This window comes from Callithrix jacchus, chromosome 7, assembly GCF_049354715.1.
Source record: "Callithrix jacchus isolate 240 chromosome 7, calJac240_pri, whole genome shotgun sequence".
Lineage (NCBI taxonomy): Eukaryota > Metazoa > Chordata > Mammalia > Primates > Cebidae > Callithrix > Callithrix jacchus.
In genome coordinates, this window is record NC_133508.1 from 99233336 (window position 1) to 99254828 (window position 21493).

The 21493-nt window shown below is 44.5% G+C and overlaps 1 protein-coding gene and 1 pseudogene across 30 annotated transcripts in view; one reads left to right on the plus strand and one right to left on the minus strand.

The window, feature by feature from the left end:
* The window catches only part of PATJ (PATJ crumbs cell polarity complex component), a 411839-nt gene extending 408231 nt beyond the window's left edge, over positions 1–3608 (plus strand). For all 30 annotated transcript variants that reach the window (XM_078332015.1, XM_078332024.1, XM_078332028.1 and 27 more), the window contains one exon: positions 622–3608. In XM_078332015.1, coding sequence (XP_078188141.1) covers positions 622–768 — 147 coding nt within the window. In that variant the 3' untranslated portion in view covers positions 769–3608. The remainder of the gene's footprint in view (positions 1–621) is intronic.
* An 834-nt stretch (positions 3609–4442) lies between these two features.
* Positions 4443–5004, minus strand: LOC144577013 (bolA-like protein 3 pseudogene; annotated as a pseudogene).
* Between the last annotated feature and the right edge of the window lie 16489 nt (positions 5005–21493).

Sequence of the window (21493 nt, forward strand, 5' to 3'; positions counted from 1 at the left end):
AGTATGTGATAAAAGTAGTCATTTAGAAACTATTTAGATGATAAACATGAAGTGGAAGGTTTTGAATATGATATTACAAAATTTTGGAGATGCTACACTTATATATATTTATGTATAGATAACAGCTTTGTTGAGACATAATTCATTTACCATAAAATTCACTCATTTAAAGACTACACTTATTTTTGACAGATCACAGCTGATAGCTTAATAACGCAATGGGAACTCTGTATAATGGTGGTATTTGCAGTAAGACTAATACCAGATTCAATTCTATCTGCCTTCTTTTGTACATTACCTTTCCATGAATATGACATCCATATCCATTTTATACAAAATATTGAAATAAGGTTCTACTCGTATTAAAAGAAATGTATCAGTACATTTCTACTAGTATGTTATTTAGGTGATTCATAATTATAGTTACTATTCAACTATTATTATTCAAACAGCATATCTTACATTTTTCCTAATTTAAAACATTACCTGGAAAAAACTTTAATTGGTAGTTTTTAAAGTTACTTTTTTAACATGCACACCAGACAGAAGTTAGAGGTTTTAATATTAATTTAATATAAACTGCTTTACCCTCGACTAAACTGGAATGTTTCTTGTTTGTAGGGAGCAGCTGCAGATGACGGCCGATTAAAACGAGGGGATCAGATTTTAGCTGTTAATGGTGAGACCCTGGAAGGTGTCACTCATGAGCAAGCAGTCGCCATTCTAAAACACCAGAGAGGGACTGTAACCTTAACTGTGCTGTCGTGAGCCTTGGCCTAATCACAAGATAGATGTTGTTTAGAATATCCACAGGCAGATGAAGTTCTGAGTGGGTATGAAAAGCATCCTCAACTAAATGCACCTTCAATCCTATTTCTTGTCCTCTCTGCTCAGAGAAATGGCTAGGTTTCATGTGAATTTCCCAAGTCAACAGTCATCTCCTAATGTTTCCCAGTTTTTGTCACCAGTTGGTGAGGTTGATTTCTAAAACTTAAATCATTTTTTTTTACATTTAATTTCAGCGTTCTGATTTGTTTTGCATTTAATTTCATGGTTCTGATTTTAACCAACTGGTTATGATTATATTTGCCAAAACTGGAGTTAACTTCTCTTTCCTTATACCCTTCTTTCCCTATCCCGTACTCATACCAAGGCTTAACAACCTCAGATCTCATCCAATGAACAGAAGCAAATGTTAAGCAACTTGTCATCTCATTCATGATTTATTTATGATAATTGTCTCTTCAAGTAAGCAAGAAAACACTAGCAGTGTAATTAATTTACCAGCGATAGCGCTGGAAGCAGTGGCTTACGCCTGCAATCCCAGCACTTTAGGAGGCCAAGGTGGGCAGATCACAAGGTCAGGAGATCCAGTCCATCCTGGCCAATGTGGTAAAACCCTGTCTCTACTAAAATACAAAAAATTAGCCAGGCATGGTGGTGCACACTTGTAGTCCCAGCTACTTGGGAGGCTGAGGCAAGGGAATCACTTGAACCTGGGAGTCAGAGGTTGCAGTGAGCCAAGATCATGCCACTGCACTCCAGCCTGGCAACAGAATGAGACTCCGTCTCAAAAAAAAAAAAAAAAAAAAATTTTACCAGTTATCCCCAAGATGAAATACTAAATTCTCCTATGGGAAATTACTGTGCTCTCTTCTGTATGACTTATAGTCAAATAAGTCTCAAATTCATTTCTCTGCATAGATCTTTATATGCTAGTCATTGGTGATTTTGATGAGTCAATTTACAGACTGGAATCTTCAAAAAATTCTAAAAGGCTAATTGTTTCCTGTGCCACATAAATGCATACCACTGAGCAAATGAACCTTATGCTCAACAGGAACAGCTAGCATCCGTGTTCTGAATTCTAACAATGCTAAATTAAATTCAAGTCCAAGAAGATCATCTGGAATTAATGGGATCTCAGTAGGCAGGCATCATTCCCACCCCTTGGTCTTAAGAAAAGGAGATAGAAACTCCAGAGCCACACTACAGAGATCAGCTTTTGTCTCAAGTCAGACAAGGTCTGGTGGCCTTGGCCTTGTGCAAAGTAGGGTGACACATTTGATTATCTTTTTCTTTGCCTCCATAGCAGTCAGTCCAGCAGCACAGACTGCAGGAACCTAAATGGAGCAGCATACTTAGCTGTTAAGTGAGCAAATGAATTGAGCCTAGGAATCTGTGATGAAAATGCATGGCTGATGTTTCCTGATCTCCAGGGAGACTCCCATCTGCTGAAGTTTTGCATGCAAAGAAAGCAGTTACAGCAGAAAATACAAGAATAACTTTATATTGATTATTGACAAGCTTATTCATATATTAGCAGGAAAAATGGAGAGATGATTATTGGTGGATGCTATAGAGTCCGCTGTTTTTAAAAGTACCATGTCTGAGCCAGGCGTAGTGGCTCATGCCTGTAATCCCAGCACTTTGGGAGGCTGAGGCAGGCAGGTCACCTGAGGTCAGGAGTTCGTGACCAGCCTGGCCAACATGGCAAAACCCCGTCTCTACTAAAACTACAAAAATTAGCCAGCCACAGTGGCAGGCGCCTGTCATCCCAGCTACTCAGGAGGTTGGGGCAGAATTACTTGAACCCGGGAGCTGAGATCGCATCACTGCACCCTGGCCTGGGTGACAGAGCAAGACTCCGTCTTGGGGGAAAAAATTAACATGAAGGATAAGTATTAGAGTCACTAATAGAAGTAGTTCAGCATTATTTAACCACAACACAATGCTGCAAATATTTCACAGTAATTATCAAAATTTAATGGGCTCTAATTTAAAATGTTATTTAATAAGTATAGATTTTAATTGAAAATTATCTTTGAATAGATGTAATCACAAAGTGCATTAACTCTTGTTGGAATATTTTATGGCTATTCCAAAGTATAGAGTGCCTAAATTTTGCGTTGAAAATGTCTTTCGTGACGGTATTAAGTTTTCTGAAATTATACATGGCTTTTAAAATTTCTAATGTATCCAAGATGTGCAGTGTTGTTAGGATCTCATTTTTCACTGCATGAAAAGCTTCCCACCTCAGAACATTCTGTGTTAATTGTACCTGCAAGAACACCTCAGGCAAGCCAAGAAGAAATGAAACCCAAATGAAACTTGAAAATGCACCTTAAAAATATATACGCATATGGTAGTTTTGAAATAGGATTCTGCTTTGTTTTGACAGAATGCCCATTAAATACACATTTTGAGATAATACATTGTTGTGTTTCTTTCTACGTTATCTTTTTGGGTCATGGTAAAAGGATATTGATGAAGGAATTATGATGCTTTATACTTCTTACTGCACTAAATTGATAGAACTAGTGCTTGTCGTAGTTGGTTCTGTCTCTGCTTGCATGACTAAATAGTTGCCTTTCCAGAAAGATATTTTTGCCTCAGAACTTACTGACAAGCTGAGAGGCTATGAAGATGGAGAGTTGTGAAAGAAGTAATGCTCTTATATTTGGCCTCATCATTTGGGCCATTTAAGTATAGTAATGATACCACTAATTGGAATTAGCAGGAAGGGGAAGTAAGCCAGGAAGAACAAAACTGCTGAATGTTTGTATGTATATTTCCAAAGATTCTAAATAAATGTCGTTGCCTACAGAGCAAATGGAGTCTTATTATACATGAGAAAGTATACTTTCTGCATCTAATTGTGCTTTTTCTACAGCCTTTTGTTCCCCAATAGAAAAAAAAAAACCTCCAACTTTTGATAAGGTTTTTTGGTGTCCTATTAAAATCTGGAATTCATGGCCAGGCTTGGTGGCTCACACCTATAATCCCAACACTTAGGGAGGCAACGCAGGTGGATCACCTGAGGTCAGGAGTTCAAGGCTAGCCTAGCCAACATGGCAAAACCCCATCTCTACTAAAAATACAAAAATTAGTCAGGCATGATGGTGGGCACCTGTAATTCCAGTTACTGGGAGGCTGAGGCCAAAAAATCACTTGAACCCAAGAGGCAGAGGTTGTAGTGATCCGAGATCGTGCCATTGCACTCCAACCTGGATGACAAAATGAGACTCTGTCTCAAAAGAAAAAAGAAGAATCTGGAAACCACTAATAGCTCTCTCATGTATTCATTGCCAACTATGTTGCTGGGTGTTAGAATAGATGCATTATAGGCCAGGCATGGTGACTCACACCTGTAATCCCAGCACTTTGGGAGGCCAAGTCAGGTGAATCACCTGAGGTCAGGAGATCAAGACCAGCCTGGCCAAAATGGTGAAACTCCATCTCTACTAAAAAGACAAAAATTAGCCAGGCATGATGGTGCATGCCTGTAGTCCCAACTACTCACGAGGCTGAGGCAATAGAATGGCTTGAACCCAGGAGGCCGAGGTTGCAGTGAGCTGAGATTGTGCCACTGCACTCCAGCCTGGGCAACAGAGCAAGACTCCGTCTCAAAAACAAACAAACATTTAAATAGGTTACACATCTATAAATATGGAAATGTATAAGAACAAAATATGTAGATTTTTTAGCGAATGCCTGGGGAAGAATGGTGTCAGTTGAGTTCATCAAAGGTAAAACGCAGCAGCATCTGTGCTGCCAGGGCACAGTCAACATTTGGGTACAGAGGTAAATATCCCCAGTCCATGCCATCCCTTTGATTTCTTCTTTTAGTGCCTGATAACCATCTGGTGCTGCTGGACAGTTCTCTTCTTAAATTCTTCTGATTCCATTTTAAATTCATAGATTGCCTACAGCCTCCTGAAATGTCAGTGACTTTGACAGCTGTAGCTCGAGGAAACTTTTCTTTGAGAATTTGGGTCACGTTGAGCAGCCCCTCAGTCTGGAAGGCAAATATCCGATGGACACAGTGGAGAAGAGGAAACCCACAGACCCGGCAGAGCAGAGGTGCTGCCGCAGCGGGGCTCCATGCCACCATGCCCAGCCAACCTCTAATGTTTCTTTCCTGGCCTTTTCACGTGTGTGGAGATGCGTACTTGACAAAGAGGCGATCTCCATAGCTCTCTCACTCTGCAGCTTCCTCCTGTCCAGACTCAACATGTTCTAGCCAGCTTGGTTGGCCTCCCTGAGCGTGGATCTTTCTCCTCTACTCATGAACTCTGTGTGAGTTTCCCCTTCCTGAGTGTGGCATGGATACTGCCTCAGGGATAAAACTGGACAGCTGTAGAATTTATCTTGTTTTCCTTCTTGCAGGGATCAAAATCCTGTGCTGCCTGTTGTCCAATGTGTGAAAATGTTTCATATATTATGCCCATTTTTCTAGTTGTTTACTACAGTGGGAGAGCAATTCCCAGAGCACCTTATACTTCATGCAGAAGCAAAAGTCCTGTATCTTCGATGCTAATAGGAATAAATGTCTCGGCCAGGCGTGGTGGCTCACGCCTGTAATCCCAGCACTTTGGGAGGCCGAGACGAGTGGATCACGAGGTCAAGAGATCGAGAACATCCTGGTCAACATGGTGAAACCCCATCTCTACTAAAAATACAAAAAATTAGCTGGGCATGGTGGCGTGTGCCTGTAATCCCAGCTACTCAGGAGGCTGAGGCAGGAGAATTGCCTGAACCCAGGAGGTGGAGGTTGCGGCAAGCCGAGATCGCGCCATTGCACTCCAGCCTGGGTAACAAGAGCGAAACTCAGTCTCAAAAAAAAAAAAAAAAGTCTCTCGATATGATTATTCAATCTTCTGAAGCATTTTACACTTAAGGAAGCACTCTACAGTAAGCTCCCTGGTTTCTCCTAACTTCTAGAATTGAGAGCCAATTTGACTTAGTCGTTGACACCCTTCACCCACCCCATTCACAGCCACACCTGCCCAGGTGACCTAGGGAAGTTACCCCCTCTTCAGGAATATTCATGATCAGGATCAGAACTATAGCCTTCTTATCCTGGCAGATCAAGCAACATTGCCTTTCCTTACAGCATTGGTTTTCAAGTTTCAAAGTAAGCATCTGAAACAGTTGTTTCATGAACCATACCTAAGTCTTAATTCTTTTAGACAGAGTCTCACTGTATCACAAGGCTGGAGTGCAGTGGCACATTCTTGACACACTGCAACCTTCAACTCCCTGGTTCAAGCAATTCCCTTGCCTCAGCCTTCCAAGTGGCTAGGAATACAGGCACGCGCCACCATGCCCAGCTAATTTTTTGTATTTTTAGTGGAGACATGGTTTCACCATGTTGGCCAGGATGGTCTCAATCTTCTGACCTCATGATCTGCCTGCCTCAGCCTCCCAAAGTGCTGGGATTACAGGTATGAGCCACTGCACCCGGCCTCTTTATTTTTATTTTTTTGAGACAAGGATCTTGCTATGTTGCCTAGGCTGGCCTTGAACTCCTGGGCTCAAGCAGTCCTTCCACTTTAACATCCTGTGTAGTTGAGACAGCAAGTGCATGCCACTTTGTCTGGCACAACTAAAATTATTTGCAGATGAGTATTTGACATTTTTCTTCTTAATTTTATATTTTATTTATATTTTTTCTATTAAAGTCAACCAGAACAGTGAGACCTTTTTGAACACAAAAATTTAAATTTAGGTTATAGTCTCAGTTGTATGCCAGCCTAGTGCAAATGTTAAGTTTTTGACAGCTTGACTTTCAATCTTCAGATGCTCTATATGTAAGTAAAGACAAAAAAAGAACATTTCACTCTCTGCACAATCCCAAGAGAAACTGACATTTGGAAGAGTCGTTTGTGTGTGTGTGACAGTGTGAAAAGACTCTCACCCCTGCCTCGCCTGAGCAGCATATCCGATTCCAGTCACGTGAAGGAGTAAGCAAGGAAGTTGCTTTGCTCTTGGGTCCCTGCGAGATTGCTGTTGGGTATCAGGACCTATGCTGGGCAAAATCCTACAGGAACATTTATTTGATCCTACTTCTAGAATCAGTTTTTTAGAAATGGAGGCAACCTCAGAACTGGGAGTTAGCCAGGCGCGGTGGCTCACACCTGTAATCCCAGCACTTTGGGAGGCCAAGGTGGCAGATCACCCGAGGTTGAGAGCTCAAGACCAGCCTGGTCAATATGGTGAAACCCCATCTCTACTAAAAATACAAAAAATTAGCGGAGTGTGGTGGTGCGTGCCTGTAATCTCAGCTACTCGGGAGGTGGAGGCAGAAGAATTGCTTGAACCTGGGAGGCAGAGGTTGCAATGAAACGAGATCGCACCATTGCACTCCAGCCTGGGCAACAGAGCAAGACTCTGACTCAGAAAAAAAAAGAACTGGGAGTCTGTCCTGCCTGCTACCTCACTCCTCCCATCTTACAAGTGGGAAAAGCATGCCAGAGAAAGGAAGTGACTAGCCCAGTCCCCCACTAGTTTGCAGACCTAAGAGGTTTCCCTAAACCTTACCGGGAATTCACCAACTTAGCAAACTATTGTAGAGTACTCACTAGATTAGTTCAAAATATTTTAGAGACCTTTTTGTCTCTTTTGAGTCAGGGTCTTGCCCTATCACCCAGGCTGGAATGCAGTGACTGACCACAGCTCATTGCAGCTTCAAACTTCCAACTCCCGTGATCCTCCCATCTCAGCTCCCCAACCAGCTGGGACTGCAGGTGTGCAACACCACATCGGGCTAATTTTTTAGCTTTTGGTAGAGATGGAGCTCTCGCTATGTTAAGACTTTTTTTTCTTTTTCTTTCTTTTTTTTGAGACAGAGTTTCACTCTTGTTGCCTAAGTTAAAGTGCAATGGCGCAATCTTGGTTCACTGCAACCTCTGCCCCCCGGGTTCAAATAATTCTGCTTCAGCCTCCCAAGTAGCTGGGATTACAGGCGCCTGCCACCACGCCCAGCTGATTTTTTTGTATTTTTAGTAGAGACGAGGTTTCACCATCTTGGCCAGGCTGGTCTCCAACTCCTAACGTTAAATGATCCACCGGCCTTGGCCTCCCAACGTGCTGGGATTACAGGCATGAGCCACTGTGCCCAGCCGAGACCTTTTTTTTTTTTTGAGATGGAGTTTCACTCTTGTTGCCCAGACTGGAGTGTAGTGGTATGATCTCAGGTCACTGCAACCTCTGCCTCACGGGTTCATGTGATTCTCCTGCCTCAGCCTCCTGAGTAGCTGGGATTACAGGCACACGCCACCACACATGGCTAATTTTTTTTTGTATTTTTAGTAGAGATGAGGTTTCACCATGTTGGCCAGGCTTGAATGCCTGACCTCGTAATTCGCCCACCTTGGCCTCCCAAAGTGCTGGGATTACAGGCATAAGCCGCCTTGCCCAGCCTCTACTATTTTTAAGGGCCGTTTTGGCCAGGCACGGTGGCTCACACCTGCAATCACAGCACTTTGGGAGGCTGAGGTGGGAGGATCATTTGAGCCTAGGAGTTTGAGACCAACTTGGCTAACATGGTGAGACCCCATCTCTATAAAAAACACAGAAATTAGCCGGTCATGATGGCATGTGCCTATAGTCCCAGCTACGCAGGAGGCTGAAGTGAGAGATCACTTGAGCCTGGAGACTGAAGCTACAGTGAGCTGTGTTTGCACCACTGCGTTGCAGCCTGGGTCACAAAGACAGACCCTGTCTCAGAAAAAAATTTTCAAAGGCAGTTTTAAGTTAACAAGCAAAATTGAGAGGAAGGTGCAGAGCTTTCCCACATACCTGTGCCCTCACTCGCACAGCCCCTCCCATTATCAGCACCCTCCACCAGAGTGGCTACAACCAATGAACCTATATTGACACGTCATTATCACCGAAACTCCATAGTGTACCTGACAGTTGAATCTTGGTGGTATACGTTCTGTGGGTTCGGACAAATGTATGCCATGTGCCTATCATAAAGGTATCATATAGAATACTTCCACTGCCCTAAAAGTCAATTGTGTGCTCCCTGTTCTTCTCCAACCCCCTTCCCAACCATGGAAACCACACTTTTTTTTTTTTGAGATGGAGTCTTGCTCTGTCACCCAGGCTGGAGTACAGTGGCACGATCTCTGCTCACTGCAACCTCCGCCTTCTGGGTTATGGCCATTCTCCTACCTCAGCCTCCTGAGTAGCTTGGATTACAGGCATGTGCCACCACATCCAGCTAATTTTTGTATTTCTAGTAGAGATGGGGTTTCGCCATTTTGGCCAGGCTGGTCATGAACTCCTGGCCTCAGGTGATCTGCCTCGGCCTCCTAAAGTGCTGGGAATACAGGCATGAGCTACTATGCTGGCCCCTCTTCCATGTCTTTTCATGGCTTGATAGCTCATTTTTCTTTTTTCTTTTTTTTTGGAGACAGAATCTCACTATGTCACCCAGGCTGGAGTGCAGTGGCATGGTCTTAGCTCACTGCAACCTTGACTCCCAGGTTGAAGTGATTCTCCTGCCTCAGCCTCCTAAATAGCTGGGATTACAGGCATGCACCATCACGCCCTGTTAATTTTTATTATTACTATTTTTAGTAGAGATGGGGTTTCACCATGTTGGTCAGGCTTGTCTGGAACCCCTGAGCTTGTGACCTGCCTGCCTCGACCTCACAAAGTGCTGGGATTATAGGTGTGAGCCACCATGCCTGGCCAGATAGCTCATTTCTTTTTAGCCCTGAGTTATATTCCACTGTCTGGATGTACCACAGTTTATCCACTTACCTACTAAAGAACATTTTGGTTGCTTCCAAGTTTTGGCAATTAGGAATAAAGCCACTATAAACATTTGTTTGCACAGCCTGAATCTTTCAATTTATTTAAGTTCTCCCTAAACACAAGCACAAAATTTGGTTCCACAAGCACAAGATTTAAAAAAGATTAAAATAAAAAGTAGAAGAAAACAAAAGGAGGACACGTCTTTTGGATGTTGACAAATAAGACCAGGCTCTCCACTCACCTTACATCCCCACATCCTGGGAAGAATTTCCAAGGCTGGCCACTCTGGATGCCTCCCTCATGGTTTAAGCATTCTTTTCCTCTAGATAGACACAGTTGATGACAGATGTGATGTCAATGGCTCCTCCTGCCTAATGGCTTTACTGGGCATGCCCTCAGCATTACTCTCCCAGGAGAACAGAAGAAATGGTAATGTCATATATATATATATATATATATATATATATATATATTTTTTTTTTTTTTTTTTTTTTTTTAATTTTAAGAGACAGGGTTTCACCATGTTGTCCAGACTGGCCTCAAACTCCTGACCTCAGGTGATCCACCCATCTCAGCCTCCCAGAGTGCTGGGATTACAAGCGTGAGTCACTGCGCCCAGCCCAAAAATGGTAATGTCTATTTTTTTTTTTTTTTTTGAGACAGAGTTTCGCTGTTGTTACCCAGACTGGAGTGCAATGGTATGATCTCGGCTCACCGCCACCTCCGCCTCCTGGGTTCAAGCAATTCTCCTGCCTCAACCTCCCAAGTAGCTGGGACTACAGGCACGCACCACCATGCCCAGCTAATTTTAGTGGAGACGGGGTTTCACCATGTTGACCAGGATGGTCTCGATCTCTTGACCTCGTGATCCAGCCATGACCGTGACACTGCACTCCAGCCTGGCTGACAGAGTGAGGCCCCTGTCTCAAAAATAATTATAAATAAATAAATATATATATATATATGGGGGGGGTATATATATATATGTGTGTGTGTGTGTGTGTATATATATATATATATATAATTTTTGTTTTTTAAAGACAGGGTTTCACCATGTTGGTCAGGCTGGTCTTGAACTCCTGACCTCAGGTGATCCACCGGCCTTGGCCTCCAAAGTGCTTGGATTACAGGCATGAGCCACCACGCCCAGCCTCAAAAATAATTAATTTAAATATTAGCCAGGCATGGCATGCACCTGCAGCCCCATCTGCTTGAGAGGCTGAGGTGAGAGGATCACTTGGGCCTGGAAGTTGAGGCTGCAGTAAGTTATGATCTCACCACTGTACTTCAGCCTAGGCAATAGAGTGAGACCCTGTTCCTCCTTCCCCACTTACCAAAAAAAGAAAAGAAACACCCCCATAGCCAAGTCAGTTATAAGCAAAAAGAACAAAGTGGGAGGCATCACACTACCAGACTTCAAACTATACTACAAGGCTACAGTAATCAAAACAGTATGGTACTGGTACAAAACGGAGATATAGACCAATGGAACAGAACAGAGGCCTCGGAGGCAACACCACACATCTACAACCATCCGATCTTTGACAAACCTGACAAAAACAAGCAATGGGAAAAGGAGTCCCTGTTTAATAAATGGTGTTGGGAAAACTGGCTAGCCATGTGCAGAAAGCAGAAACTGGACCCCTTCCTGACACCTTACACTAAAATTAACTCCAGATGGATTAAAGACTTAAACATAAGACCTAACACCATAAAAACCCTAGAAGAAAACCTAGGCAAAACTATTCAGGACATAGGTGTAGGCAAGGACTTCATGACCAAAACACCAAAAGCATTGGCAACAAAAGCCAAAATAGACAAATGGGACCTAATGAAACTCCACAGCTTCTGCACAGCAGAAGAAACAGTCATTAGAGGGAATCAGCAACCAACAGAATGGGAGAAAAATTTTGCAATCTACCCATCTGACAAAGGGCTGATATCCAGAACCTACAAAGAACTAAAACAGATTTACAAGAAAGAAAAAAAGCCCATTCAAAAGTGGGCGAAGGATATGAACAGACATTTTACAAAAGAAGACATACATGAGGCCAACAAACATATGAAAAAATGCTCATCATCACTGGTCATTAGAGAGATGCAAATCAAAACTACATTGAGATACCATCTCATGCCAGTTAGAATGGCGATCATTAAAAAATCTGGAGACAACAGATGCTGGAGAGGATGTGGAGAAATAGGAACACTTTTACACTGTTGGTGGGAGTGTAGATTAGTTCAGCCATTGTGGAAGACAGTATGGTGATTCCTCAAGGCCTTAGAAATAGAAATTCCATTTGACCCAGCAATCCCATTACTGGGTATATACCCAAAGGATTATAAATCATTCAACTATAAGGACACATGCACACAAATGTTCATTGCAGCACTGTTTACAATAGCAAAGACCTGGAACCAACCCAAATGTCCATCGTTGATAGACTGGACAGGGAAAATGTGTCACATATACACCATGGAATATTATGCAGCCATCAAAAACAATGAGTTCATGTCCCTTTGTAGGGACATAGATGAACCTGGAAACCATCATTCTCAGCAAACTGACACAAGAACAGAAAATCAAACACCGCATGTTCTCACTCACAGGTGGGTGTTGAACAATGAGAACACATGGTCACAGGGAGGGGAGCATCACACACTGGGGTCTGTCGGGGGGAAACGGGAGGGACAGCGAAAGGGGGGGAGTTGGGGAGAGATAGCATGGGGAGAAATGCCAGATATAGATGATGGGGAGGAAGGCAGCAAATCACACTGCCATGTGTGTACTTATGCAACAATCTTGCATGTTCTTCACATGTACCCCAAAACGTAAAATGCAATTAAAAAAAAAGAAAGAAAAGAAACATACTCCAGTGGCCCCCATGCCATGAAGAATAGGATTCACCTGTTTTTAAAGATTGAAAACAGAAATTTCCTGTCTAGCATTGTATTAGGATTCTCCAGAGAAACTAGATACATATGTGTATGTATCTAGAAAGGGTTACCATAAGGAACTGGCTTTTGCAAGTACGGAGGTGGGCAAGTCCAACATTTACACTGTGGGCCAGTAAGCTCAAGACCCAAAAGATAACCTTCTGTGAAGAATGTTTCACAGCTGGGGGTGGTGGCGTGTGCCTGAAGTCCCAGCTACTCCAGAGGCTGAGAGTGGGGGGAATCACTTTAGCCCAGGAGGTAGAGGCTGCAGTGATCTGAGATGGCCCCACTGCACTCCAGCCTGGGAGAAAGATCAAGACCCTATCTCAATAACAAACCAAAACAAACAAGAAAAGAAAGAAGCATTGATCTCATCCAAAAACACCCTCCAAATTGACAAATCAAGCATCAGACATCATGAGACCTTGAACTGATCCCTCTAGGGACGGCCTTGCCTTAGGGAAAGTACAGAGGTGTCCACTGTTCTTGTTCTCAGCCCTTTTCCAGCCCACTGCCCCCTCTGGTGTCCACAGCTGTGGTGCAGTCACCATCACCACTTCTACCTCCCCAGAACCCTCAGGGGCAGGCAGCTTGGTCTGCCACCCCACCACCCAAGGACCCTAAATTTTTTTTTTTTTTGAGACATAGTTTCACTCTTTGTTACCCAGGCTGGAGTGCAATGGCGCGATCTCGGCTCACCACAACCTCCGCCTCCTGGGTTCAGGCAATTCTCCTGCCTCAGCCTCCTGAGTAGCTGGGATTACAGGCACACGCCACCATGCCCAGATAATTTTTTGTATTTTTAGTAGAGACGGGGTTTCACCATGTTGACCAGGATGGTCTCCATCTCTTGACCTCGTGATCCACCCGCCTCGGCCTCCCAAAGTGCTGGGATTACAGGCGTGAGCCACCGCGCCTGGCCCTGGACCCTAAATATTTGTATACCTAATTGGGTGGCTTCTCAGTGGGCTCAGGGTCAAGTCCAAACTCAGCATGGATGTTAGGCTCTTCATAATTTAGCTTCCATTCCTACCCCTAGCAGTCGTATTAACTCTGGTCTTACTAAGCAGTCCCAGGAGAAGCTGGACTTTGACACCCTTAGGCCTTTGCACACACTATCCATTGGCACAGACAGCACTGCTGCTTAAGATGCGACTGAAGACGTCCATCATTAGCATCACCAGGGAGAGGTGCAAATGTAGGCTCTAGCCTAGACCAGCTGCATCAGAATCTCTGCTGTGGGGCCAAGAAATGTGAGTTTTAACAAGCTCTTCTGGTGATTCTGAACACTAAACTTGGAAAGCCTGGAGAACACGCCCCCTTTTTTTCCAGCCTGTGGTCATTCACAATTGCTGAGTTCTTTTAGTTAGAGGCAGAAAGAAGCAGAAGCCTCGGCCCTCAATGACTTGCCACTGGAGGTATTTTTCCTATTAGAATGAGTCTCAGACTGAGTCTGCACCTGTATGAACTTTTTTTTTTCTTGAGACAGGGTCTCACTCTATTGCTTCGGCTGGAGTGCGGTGGCGTAATCCTGGCTTATCAAAGCCTTGACCTCCCAGGCTTAGGTGATCTTCCCACCCCAGCCTCCCCAGTAGCTGGGACTACAGCTGCATGCCACCGCACCCACCTAATTTTTTGTATTTTTAGTAGAGACAAGGTTTTGCCATGTTGTCCAGCTGGTCTTGAACTCCTGGGCTCCAGTAATCCTCCTACATAAGCCTTCCAAAGTGCTGGGATTACAGGCGTGAGCAACCACGCCCAGTCTGAACTTTTTTTAAAAATGAAAACAGGGTCTCACTCTACCACCCAGGCTAGAGTGTAGTGGTGGGACTGGGTTCATTGCACCCTCAACCTCCTTGGCTCAAGTAACGCTCCTGCCTCAGCCTCCTGAGTAGCTGGGACTATAGGTACACGCCACCACAGTAGGCTTTTTAAATTTTTTTGTAGAGACAAGGTCTTACTTTGTTGCCCAGGCTGGCCTCAAACTCCTGGTCCCAAGCAATCCTCCCGCCTCAACCTCCCAAAGTCCCAGGATTACAGGTATGAGCCACCACACCCAGCTGTATGAACATTCGTTAGCAGACAGGTACAACACCAGCCCCACCTATCCAAAAAGCACAAACCTGGCAGGGTGTGGTGCCTCACCCCTGTAATTCCAGCACTTTGAGGCCGAGGCAGGTGGATCATCTGAGGTCAAGAGTTTGAGACCAGCCTGGCCAACATGGTGAAACTCCATCTCTACTAAAAATACAAAAATTAGCTGGGCTTGGTGGTGGGTGCCTGTAAATCCCAGCTATTTGCGAGGCTGAGGCAAATAGCCTCACTGGAACCTGGGAGGCAGAGGTTGCAGTGAGCGAGATGGAATCACTGCGCTCCAGCAGAGCGAGACTTGGTCTCAAAAAAAAAAACCCACAAACCTGCCACTCTGTCTTTTTAGGGCAGTGGTTCCTAACCTGGGTTATTCATTCAAATCACCTGGGGACACTTTAAAGGCTCAATGCCCAAGCTGCACCCCAGAATAGGGGGAGGAAGGGAGAAATCTAAGAACTGGTATTTTTTTAAAAAACTCCTTAAGGAGTTACAGGAAGTTTCACTTCCAGGCAATTGCAACAGTATTCAGACTTTCCTTTTTTTTGAGACGGAGCTTGCTGTTGTTGCCCAGGCTGGAATGCAGTGGCACAGTCTCCTCCTGGCCCTAGCAGTCATTACAATTGATTTGTTAAAAAAATTAAGTTTGGGGCCGGGCGCGGTGGCTCAGGCCTGTAATCCCAGCACTTTGGGAGGCCGAGGCGGGTGGATCACGAGGTCTAGAGATCGAGACCATCCTGGTCAACATGGTGAAACCCCATCTCTACTAAAAATACAAAAAATTAGCTGGGCATGGTGGCGCATGCCTGTAATCCCAGCTACTCAGGAGGCTGAGGCAGGAGAATTGCCTGAACCCAGGAGGCGGAGGTTGTGGTGAGCCGAGATCGCACCATTGCACTCCAGCCTGGGTAACAAGAGCAAAACTCCATCTCAAAAAAAAAAAAAAAAAAATTGGGGCTCGGTGGCTCACACCCTCTAAGCCACTTGAAGGAATGTGGAATTTATCCTTTCAGCAGTCACTGATTTTTTTTGTTTTTTTTTTTTAAAGATAGGGTTTCACCATGTTGGCCAGGCTGGTCTTGAACTCCTGACCTCAGGTGATCCGCCTGCGTCAGCCTCCCAAAGTGCTGAGATTACAGGTGTGAGCCACCATGCCTGGCAATCCTCCCATTTCAGTGTCCGGAGTAGCTGGAACTACAAGCATGACACTATGCCCAACTAATTATTTTATTTATTGTAGAGATGGGGTCTCACTATCTTGCCAAGGCTGGTCTCAAACTCCTGACCTCAAGTGATCCTCCTGCTTTGGGTTCTTAAAGTGCTGAGATTACAGGCATGAGCCACCCCACCTGGACAACTGAGCTATTTTAGTCTGAAGAGTTTTGTGATCAGATTTTCCCTTTAATGAAATGAAGGTTTGGTCTTGGCTGCATCGTTTTTACTGTTTCTCAGAGTGTGGCCCTGAACAGTTTACATCAGAACCCTGGATGGCCGCAGGTACACACGTACAGATCCGAGTCCTTATGCCAACCGAGTTTCTTCCCTGATTCTTCATTGAACACACACAGGCATAAATACCCTGAAGTTCTTTGAAGAACCTCCAATTTAGCAGCTAGAAAAGCAGAGGAAAACCTGTATACATTATTAAAGAACAATGGCTCTTCAGAAAGCTACTCAGATCTTGGCCAGAAGATGGCGCAGGTTTTCCATTTACCTGGTTCCTGCGTGGCTAGAAAGATGGAAATCTTTTTCAAAAGAAATTACTTGATCTCACTAGGCAAATCCAGAAGAGGGCTCCCCAGAAATTATCATGACAGGTGAGAAATGAGAAAGACTCCTAACAGGTGGGATAGGCATCCCATCTCCATAGAAGCCACCCTTCTCTCCAGGAAGCATAGCAGATTAGGACAGTCCTTCAAGCCAGAAGAGTACTACACTCCCAAAAAGAAAGCTCCAAGCATACGGCATGGTGGCTCATAACTAATCCCAGCACTTTGGGAGTCTGAGGTGAGCGGATTACGAGGTCAGGAGTTCGAGATCAGCTTGTCCAACATGGTGAAATCCCATCTCTACTAAAAGTACAAAAATTAGCCTGGCGTGGTGATTCATGCCTGTAATTCCAGCACTTTGGGAGGCCGAGGCAGGTGGATCACGGATCATGAGGTCAGGAAATCCAGACCATCCTGGCTAACATAGTGAAACCCTGTCTCTACTAAAAATACAAAAAATTAGCCAGGCATGGTGGTACGTGTCTGTAATCCCAGCTGCTCAGGAGGCTGACGCAGGAGAATCACTTGAACCTGGGAGGCGGAGGTTGCAGTGAGATCACTTCACTGCACTCCACCCCTCCCCACACAATAGAAGTACAAAAAATAGCCAGGCACAGTGGTGCATGCCTATAATCTCAGCTACTTCAGAGGCTGAGGCAAAAGATTAGCTTGAACCCGGGAGGCAGAGATTGCAGTGAGCTGAGATTGTGCCACTGTACTCCAGCGTGGGAGACAGCAAGACTCCATCTCAAAAAAAAACAAAAAGCTCTAATCAATCCCCTTGCCCTGCAGAGTCAGAGGGTAGGTCTTAATTTAGGAACAACAGCAACTGGCCTCCAGCCCCAGGAAGAAGTGAGAAAAGACTTCTAGTCCCAGGGCTAGTGGAGTTGGATGCACCAGGTTCCTAGAATGTTGAACTCACCCTGCCAGTTCTCTTCCTTTGCTCCTAGTTTGAGTCCTGGCATCAGTGAGGCCCAGATGCAGAGCCCACCATGTTGGGACCTCCACAGAGGAAGAGTTAAATAGTTCTGTGTAAACCAAAATAAAATTCTAAGCACCCCAGCCGACTAAATGGAGACCCCCCCACCCCCATTCCAACATAAGCCTGAAGAAACCACCTCAGGTCATAATGGGAGGAGGGCATCAGACGTGCCTCATTATTCCCTTGTCCTTTTGGAATTCAGGCACAAGTGACTGGCATTAACATTAAAATGGAGCCCTCAGGCATGCTGTGGTGCTCAAGCCTGTAATCCCAGCATTCTGGTAACTTGACCCCAGGAGCTCACGACCAGCCTGAACAACAAAGCAAGACCTCCTCTCAAAAAAAAAAAAAAAAAAAAAAAGGCCGGGCATGGTTGTTCACACCTGTAATCCCAGCACTTTGGGATTCTGAGGCCGGTGGATCATGAGGTCAGGAGCTCGAGACCAGCCTGACCAAAATGGTGAAACCCCGTCTCTACTAAAAATATAAAATTAGCCAGTCGTGGTTTCGCATGCCTGTAATCACAGCTACTCAGGAGGCTGAGGCAGGAGAACCGCTTGAACCCAGAAGGTGGATGTTGCAATGAGCCGAGATCGTGCCACTGCACTCCAGCCTGGGCAACAGAGCAAAACTCCATCTAAAAAAAAAAAAAAAATTTAAATAGAGATCTTAAGACTGACAAAGCTTGTGTAGCAAAACATCATTTAAAAAAAGAAGAAGAAAAAACACTGACAAAGCAGACTGTAGCAGTAAAATACCAAATTCCAACGTGACTCTAGTATAGCATCACATGACAGAGAGTAGGCCCTCAAAGAAATAAAAGCATTTTACCCCAAAATATATTCCTTTGACATATTTTTAAATGGCCCTAGTGGGGAAATCTACATTCTGTAGAGAATCACCTTTCCTTTCCAGGTATTTTCCTGATCCAGAGAGATTAACTAGAGTCTGGCACCTTTTAAATCCTGTTAAGAGCTGGGCACAGTGGCTCGCGCCTGTAATCCCGGCACTTTGGGAGGCCAAGGCAGGTGGATCAGGAGGTCAGGAGTTTGAGAGCAGCCTGGCCAAAATGGTGAAACCCCATCTCTACTAAAAATATAAAAATTAGCCAGATGTGGTGGTGTGGGCCTGTAATCCCAGCTACTCAGGAAGCTGAGGCAGGAGACTCATTTGAACCTGGGAGGTGGAGGTTGCAGTGAGCTGAGATTGATTGAGCCGTTGCACTCCAGCCTGGGCAACAGAGCAAGACTTCATCTCAAAAAAAAATAAAAAAAGATAAGGCCTGATGAGAGACATTTACCATCTATTCTCCATAATAAGAACCTTGGTTCCCACAACCCCTTAGCTTAACCTAGACACTCCTTTCTATTGATTCCAGATCTTTAGATAATAACTCTTTCAACCAATTGCCAATCAGAATATCTTTGTATCCACCTATTGCACCTTTCTGACGGGAACCAATGCGTACTCTACCTGTATAGATTGATGCTTATGTCTCCCAAAAATGTGTACAACTAAGCTGTAACCAAACTACCTTGGGTATGTGTTCTCAGGTTCTCTTGAGATTTTGCCTTGGGCCTTATTCACTTATACTTGGTTTAGAATAAATATCTTCAAATAGTTTACAAAATTTGTTTTTCGCTGACTTATGGGAGAACAACATCCACAAATTGTGCAAAATGCCTTGTTCTTCAAGACTCAGTTCCGTATTACAACTTCCAAGAAACTTTTCCTCAGACCTCCTCTGCAAGTTTTGCTAATGCAGCTTCCTCTGCCATTCCATGAAACCTGCCACTTGCTTATCTTTACCTTTTCAATTAATACGTTGTGTTAAAATTACCTGTTTACAGGATCTATCTTTCCCAGGAGATGCTGTAATTGCCCAGTGGGTTCACCTTGCCCACTGCCTAGACAGAGCCCATTTATCAAAACAGGGGAATTGCAATAAAGGGTAAGTCGTGCAGAGCCAGCTGTGCAGTAGACCAGAGGTTTCTTACTACTCTTATCAGTCTCCCCGAGCATTCAGGAAGCAGAGTTTTTAAGGATAACTTGGTGGGTTGGGGAAAGCCAATGAGCCAAGAGTGCTGATTGGTCAGGGATGAAATCATAGGGAGTTGAAGCTGTCTTATTGCACTGGGTCAGTTACTGGGTGGAGGCCACAGATCGGATGAGCCAGTCTGATCTGGGTGGTACCTGCTGATCCGTCAAGTGCAGGGTCTGCAAAATATCTCAAGCACTGATCTTAGGAGCAGTGTAGGGAGGGTCAGAACCTGGTAGCCTCCAGCTGCATGACTCCTAAACCATAGTTTCTAATCATGTTTGTCCTACAAAGGCAATCTAGGCACTCTGCCCTTTTTCTTTCTTTCTTTTTTTTTTTTAGCCTTTCTGCTTTGGGAAAGGGCTGTCATTGTCTTTGTTTTTTTGTTTGTTTGTTTGAGACGGAGTTTGTTTGTTTGAGACGGAGTTTCGCTCTTGTTTCCCAGGCTGAAGTGCAATGGCGCGATCTTGGCTCACTGCAACCTCCATCTCCTGGGTTCAATTCTCCTGCCTCAGCCTCCCGAGTAGCTGGGACTACAGGAATGCGCCACCATGTCCAGTTAATTTTTGTATTTTTAGTAGAGACGGGGTTTCACCATGTTGACCAGGATGGTCTCGATCTCTTGACCTCGTGATCCACCCTCCTCGGCCTCTGAAAGTGCTGGGATTATAAGCGTGAGCCACCACGCCTGGCCTCGTTTTTGTTTTAAACTATAAACTAAGTTTCTCTTAAAGTTAATTCAGCCTATGCCCAAGAATGAACAGGGACAGCTTGGAGGTTAGAAGAAAGATAGAGTCGACTAAGTTAGACCTCTTGCACTGTCCCAGTCATAATTTTGCAAAGGCGGTTTCAATATGCTAGACTATGAACTACTATCAGGCTATGAGCTACTAGCAACAGGCTATCAGCTACTGCTTTCCTACATATCAGGAATAAACTAGGGGAAAAGTATCATTCACAATAGTAATGAAAATCAATTATACAATTTTACTCAGGAATATATAGATATATTTTAAACAGGGTCTCATTCCAACACCCAGGTTGGAGTGCAGTGGTGCAGCCTTAGCTCACTGCAGCCTCAACTTCCTGGGCTCAGGTGATCCTCCCACCTCAGCCTCCTGAGTAGCTGGGACGACAGGTGTGTACCACCATGCCGGGTAATTTTTATATTTTTTAAAGAGATAGGGTTTTACCACGCTGCCCAGGTTGGTCTCGAACTCCTAGACTCCAGTCATCCTCCAGTCTTGGCCTCCCAAAGTGCTGGGTTTATAGGCATGAGCCACCGCACCCAGCTACTCAGAAATAATATCAACACAAAAAAATGGATTAAGATCTATTTCAGAGAAAAAAACTGCAAAAAGTTTAAATAATTGGGTGTGGTGGCTCACACCTGTAATCCCAGCACCTTGGGAGCCTGAGGTGGGAGGATCACTTGAGCCCAGAAGTTCAAGACCAGCCTAGGCGACACAGTGAGACTTCATCTCTAATTTAAAAAATTAGGCCAGGCGTGGTGACTCACATCTGTAATCCTAGCACTTTGGGAGGCCAGGGTAGACAGATTATTTGAGGTCAGGAGTTGGAGGCCAGCCTGGCCAACATGGTGAAACCCCGTCTCTACCGTAAATACAAAACTTAGCTGTGCATGGTGGCGCTCACCAGCTACTTGGGAGACAGGAGAATCTCTGGAGTCCAGGAGGCAGAGGTTGCAGTGAACCGAGATGGTGCCACTGCACTCCAGCCTGGGCGACAGAGCGAGACTCTGCCTCAAAATAAATAAATAAATGATAAAAAAATTTTTTAGAAAGTTTAAACAAATGATGGCATTAATGTTAATAGTAATCATTTATGGGCTGGGCACAGTGGTTCACACCTGTAATCCCAACACTGGGAAGCCGACCTGGGTAGATTGCTTGAGGTCAAGAATTCAACACAAGCCTGGTCAACATGCCAAAACTCTGACTCTACTAAAAATACAAAAATTAACCAGGCATCGTGGTGCATTCCTCTAATCCACGCTACTTGGAGTGGCTGAGGCACAAAAATTACTTGAACCCGGGAGGCGGAGGTTGCAGTAAGTGGATAGTGTACCACTGCACTTCAGCCTGGGTGACACAGTGAGACCCTGTCTAAAAA